The 5,445-nt window shown below is 53.0% G+C and overlaps 1 protein-coding gene across 1 annotated transcript; it reads right to left on the bottom strand.

The window, feature by feature from the left end:
* Positions 1–3,050: 3,050 nt before the first annotated feature.
* On the bottom strand, positions 3,051–4,376 carry Nkx2-8 (NK2 homeobox 8). Its single transcript, XM_027419628.2, has 2 exons — positions 4,229–4,376; positions 3,051–3,607 (listed from the first exon to the last, which is right to left on the bottom strand). The coding sequence occupies exons 1-2, from the start codon at positions 4,374–4,376 to the stop codon at positions 3,051–3,053; spliced, it is 705 nt and encodes a 234-aa protein (XP_027275429.1).
* Between the last annotated feature and the right edge of the window lie 1,069 nt (positions 4,377–5,445).

Below are 5,445 nucleotides of genomic sequence, written 5' to 3'. Positions count from 1 at the left end.
GAAGAAGACACCCAACATCAACCTCCGGCCCCAACTGCACACATAAACACTGAACATCCCCACACCTACATGTACACACACACACACACACACACACACACACACCGATCTAAAGTTCTCAGCCTACCACTTACCCCTAGACTAACTACTTACAACCTCTTTGACCTTGAGACACCACATATGAAATTGGAGCTGGCAGTATTTTCTCTTGAGGATTGAATGTGCTATTATATGCAAAAAACTTTGGACTACCCACTGGCATACAGGGGATATTAAAATGTGTTAGCAAGTTGCTGGACTCCAAGCAGCTTCAGGAGTAACCCTGACCTGTATAAAATACTTCCAGCTTGCAGCTTGCTCTTGCTGCGTGTTCGTATGTATGATGGCTGCATAATATAGGCAAGGTGACAACTGTCCTCTGAAGGGAAGCTTGGGGGTGTCTGAATATGAGTTAAGGTAAAGACAAGGACAATAGGGACATTCTTTCAGGTTTACAATTACTTTGTATTGGTTCCTTATCTGTAAAACAAGATCCTGACACCCCAAATCCCCCCCCTCTCTCTCTCTGTGTGTGTGTGTGTGTGTGTGTGTGTGTGTGTGTGTGTGTGTGTGTGTGTGTGTAAGGTTTCTGTGAGATTGGCTGTGAATGTACCTGGAAACATGGCAAATTTCACTACAAGTTTTCTGAGTGTGAATCCGCCATGTGACTTTGATGGTGGGTGGCAGGAGAGGGAGCCCCTGACTGTTTTCACAGCTGTTGGCAGAGTGGAGTTGGATTCAGCTTTTGTCAGAAGCGAGAAGGATTGACCTTCTGGGTCACAAAGAAAATGGACAGTTTTCTGTCTTATGGTAGACAGAATGACATAGATGCTAACCCGAGTCTCTAAGATGATATGAGTGCATTCTGCCCTTTCCCATGAGGTCTTTATTTCTAAGGCCTTTCCAGCCAATGGTAAAAGAATGCAGAGCTAAAACTACCAGTTTGTATATTGTGGCTGCAGAGACCACTGTCCCCTTCCTGCCCAGAGCACAGGTGGCTCTCTGGGGCATCCTGCTGTGACTCTAATTTGGCTCACTATGTAGGAATTTGATTGTGAATACGTTTTCTCCAAAACCTTCCTGGTTAAGACAACCATCACTTTGTTCTGGAGACCTCACATTTATAGACCCTATCCGCTTCATACATTCCATGATCTGATGAACGGGTTGTGCTTTCTTCTTAACTTTCTCTGAAGGACATTTGAGGAGCTTGTCATAGTCACCAGCAAGTGAAAGAAGCTGCAATTGTTCCCCTTACCAATCCATGAAGGAAGAGCATGGAAGAGCCAAGCGCACAGCCAGCTGAGCACAAATCCCAACTCAGGCCTTCCCCAGAAATCCCTTCCTGTTTTTCTTTCTCATCTGCCCTGCCAACTCTAAGGGGAAGCTCCAGCTAGGTCCCAATGTGTCTTACAATGTCGGGGCTCCCTCCCTACCAATCATTTGTTAGAAAAGGGTTTTATGATACAAATCTTATAATCTCCTATGCACATTGGCACTGTTCTAATTGAAGTTGTAAACCCATAAAATTCAGGCCCTTTGTCTTCCTGAAGGCCACAAGGTTTAAAAAGATACTATTGTCTGGCCTAACACCCACTACATTGTCTCTAGAGACCGATTAAACAGAGTTCTGAATTGAAACAGTGCGGATTTTGTCTAGGTCCTTTTTAGGCCTGACAATGCCTTTTTCAGTATCCAACACAAAAGGAGGTTTAAGGATGGAGATTCTTCTAAGATAGCCACATCCATATGGAAGACAAGGTGGCAGGCAGCTGAAACCCAAAAATACCATCCACCCACCCCCATCCCAGGTGACAACATTGTTCCCTCCCTCCTCTTCTTCCTCTCTGGACAAAAAAGCTAGGACTGCTAACAGTCCCAACGCCTGTTCTTCAGACCTCATGAGGGACCTTGTCCCTGTTCCTGGTGGACACCACTCTCCTCCTGTCTTTCTGAAGTGGGTACCCAGAAATAAGGTCATCGCAGCTTTTGAGACAGCGACTGCCTGCCCTGGAGGTTGTTCCTCTCTAATACTCAAGCAAACAGCAGGTGCAACCCGGGGTATGAAAAAGGGAGGCGATCCCTCAGTGTGGCACTGCTAGCAGGATTCACACTCGTTGAACGCACCACAACGTGGGGTTGCTAAGTGTTCCAGGCCCTCCTCTTTCCCCAGGGTTGCTTGGAAGTAGTGCCCAGGACCAGTTGTGTTGTCTTTTGTTTCCTCACTATCCTCCCTGTCCTGTTCCACCACTGCCAGCGGTCACTTGGGTGGAGGAGGCAGGAAATGGCAGCACATTGAAGCACTGGTGAGCTTAACTGTCGGTTCCCAGTTCCTCGATGCTCCACAATCCCCATGCCCTGCTTATCTGGCACTCTAAAAAGAGTGCAGGACCCCTCCTGGCGGGCTGGATTCACTTTGGGTGTTTGAATTGGAGCCTAAAGAATCACCAGCTTCACTCTGCAGACAGAGACACCACCAGTTGATCAAGTCCCCAGATTTGTCTCAATCGCCTCGCCTCCCTCCATTCACTTTCTTTCCATTCACTGAAGTTGGGACATCAGTCTGGCCTGCAATCTAACAGGTGGTGGGCCTCAATGCAAAAGGCTAGGAGCCCGCGGGTTCTCCAAGTTCCAGTCAAGGAAAACCAGTCTCCAGTCCTTTAGTGGCAGGAGCACCAGGGACCCAACCCTCATCATCACATTCTAGCACCACAAATCAAGGGGAAAATACTCTCTTTTAAAAAATACGTCGTTTCATACAAGTCGCTGTTTAAAAATATACAAATAAGGCTCAAGAAATAAAATCTGGCTTTGGGGTTCGCGGTGGGGGAACAACCGGGAGTCTTGGCGGAAAGTCCCCTGCTTTTGCTAGGGCGTGCCAGGGACCCTGGACGCAAGAGGGGCTTGCTCCCTCATGGCCAACCGCTCACTTTCCGGCCCAGCCTCGATTTTAGCTTTACTGAGTTCAGCGGAACAGCAGTGTCCCGAGTCCATGGTGACTCTAGGCAGTCTCACCAGTTCCAGGAGACCAGAGCTGGGGGTGCTAAGTGCTGGTAGGCAGGGAAGAGGCCCAGCGCCGAGCCTGGCCCGAAGGCTGCATAGCCCGGCACAGGGCACGCGGTGGCCGGGCGTGCGCCGCACTTATCCTGGGCCACCGCAACGGTCCCCTCACCCCTGCCGGTGCAGGGTGGCATGTCGTGCACTAGCACGGGCACCACCACGCGATGCAGCAGGCTGGGAGCAGCGTGCGGATCAGCTGGTGCTGCTAGATCCGACGACTCCGTGGCCCCTGGCGCTCGCCCACGCTTTAGCTTGTAGCGATGGTTCTGGAACCAGATCTTGACCTGCGTGGGCGTGAGGCGCAGGAGTCGAGCCAGCTGTTCCCGCTCCGGTGCCGACAGGTAGCGCTGCTGCCTGAAGCGCCTCTCCAACTCCAAGGTCTGGGCCTTGGAGAACAGCACCCGCCGCTTCCTCCTCTTCTCAGTGTCGGAGCCTGGAGATGCCGGCCCGAGGGAAGTCAGCTGCGAAGTGTCTGCAGGACTCGTCTCCAGGCCGCTCTCATCAGAGGCTGGGAACCACAAAGCAGACGCGCCTGATCAGAGGCCGGCCTCTGCGGGTGTCTGGGACCTGCCTCTCATCCGGGCCTCCAGCTGCAGCCCCATTCCCTTGCACCAGGATTTGAGAGCCATTTCTTTTGGGTTCACATTTGGGTATCCACGTCTCCCACTCCTACGACCTCATCTATGCTACAAATAGTAATTACCACGCCTGAGATGACGCCCCAGAGAAACCCACCTTGGGGTCCTCCTAAACGAGCTCTGCAACACTAGCCGAGTCGGCAGACCAATTTCCCACAAGCTGGGTCACCAATACGGGCCACCTCTGCTTTGCCAAGGTTTGCAAAACCCTGGGACACAGAAGGGAGGTGTTTTAAATATTTAAATGTTCTGACCCTCAGGAATCTCCAGACACCAAAACCCCAATCTCCCACAACAGTCGAGGTGCAGGAATTTACTCTCAAGATGCACGGATGCACCAACTGGAGGTTTGAGGACCCACAGAGCCTCCTGCTTGCCCTCAGGCTGAAGAAACCTGACCTGGGGACCTCAACTCCGGGTCCCAGAACCGGCCTGAGGCAGCTCCATCCCCCCTCTCCCCCCAACCTACTGTGCACTCCTGGCTCACTCACAGGGATAGTGGCTGCGCTCTGACTCCAGCCAGGCGGTGGCTTGAGAAACGCACGTCTGTGGTTCGCTCCTCACCCGGGGCTGCGCGTCCTGCTCAGGTAAATTCAGGAGGCTACGTACTGTGAAGCCGAGGCGTCCAGAGGTGGCCATGGCTAAGGAGGGGAAGACGGCGCGGCAGGGCAGGCTAGGAACCCAGGGCCAGCTGGGGACGCGGCTCCTAAGGGTGGAAGAAGGAGGTGCTCGCCATGCGCTGGCTTCAGGGATGCCAGAGCCTTTACGGAGGAATCCCTGTTTATATAAACGGCCCTCACCACTCGGTGGGCTTTGAAAGCAGAGGTCCCGGTGTCCAGGGTGTTAAGTACCTGAATGAGTGCTGAAGCAAAGACCGGACAAGTCCGGAAGGTGCCATCTCCGCCCCGCCCCGCCCCGCCCCGCCCCCCGCCCCTTTGCGCCGGTTACCTCCCAGAGGCCTCAGGAAGCAGCCCTTGGCATTAGCGATTGTCCGATTAGACCAAAGTGGGGACAGATAATGGGGATTGTTACTAGTGAATAACATCTTGGGTGGCAAACAGTGACCATGGTCCTTGCGACCGAGCCCCCAACTTCCTCCTTCTCCTCCTGAGCCTGGGCCAGGTGGTAGCGTTGGAAATGGGGGTGGGGGGGTGACTTATTATTCCTTGTTTGTTTTATTCCAGAGCTTGTTTGCTGGAATGGCAATTTCTCTTAATTATTTGGAAAGTGATTTACAACGCTACTGGCACACTCGCCCCCCCCCCACCCGTTTGGTAGCACCATTTAGAGAAATGAGGGTGGCCTGTGGCCTGGTCTTTCTAGCTGTCTGGGGCACAGGTTTTGCAGATCACTAGGGAGCCTCCTCACACACCCCACCGCACCCCACACACAGTCGGAAAGGGCTGGGATCCTGAGGCAGTGTCCGGGACCCATGCCTGTCTTCCCTGGCGGGGGAGGGGCGCGGCGGGGGGGGGGTAGAGACAGCAAAAATCCAGGCCTCTCGGTTCCTAAATGCCCATCTCTGACCTGTCCTCTATGGGTCATGAGCCTGGGGCTCTGTGGCTGAACTCCACGAATCTGGACCTAGATCCATTCCAGGACCTATGGGTGGTAGAATTTTCTAGGGCAGCTTACAGAAACTTCCCGGCTTCCTTGGCATCGCCACTCTGCCCCTCAGCTCCCTGTCTCCCAAGTTAGTTCCAGTTTC

This window comes from Cricetulus griseus, chromosome 5 (genome assembly GCF_003668045.3).
Source record: "Cricetulus griseus strain 17A/GY chromosome 5, alternate assembly CriGri-PICRH-1.0, whole genome shotgun sequence".
NCBI classification, from domain to species: Eukaryota; Metazoa; Chordata; class Mammalia; order Rodentia; family Cricetidae; genus Cricetulus; species Cricetulus griseus.
The sequence above is the reverse complement of the archived record's forward strand: the minus strand, read 5'-3'. Positions and strand labels throughout refer to the sequence as shown.

What these genes read in the sequence shown, in the direction of transcription:
- Nkx2-8 (XM_027419628.2), bottom strand. Translation starts at nt 4,376, where the DNA reads ATGGCCACCTCTGGACGCCTCGGCTTCACAGTACGTAGCCTCCTGAAT. An exon ending in AGAGCGCAGCCACTATCCCT is followed by an intron (nt 3,608 to 4,228) that starts GTGAGTGAGCCA and finishes TGTGGTTCCCAG; the next exon opens with CCTCTGATGAGAGCGGCCTG.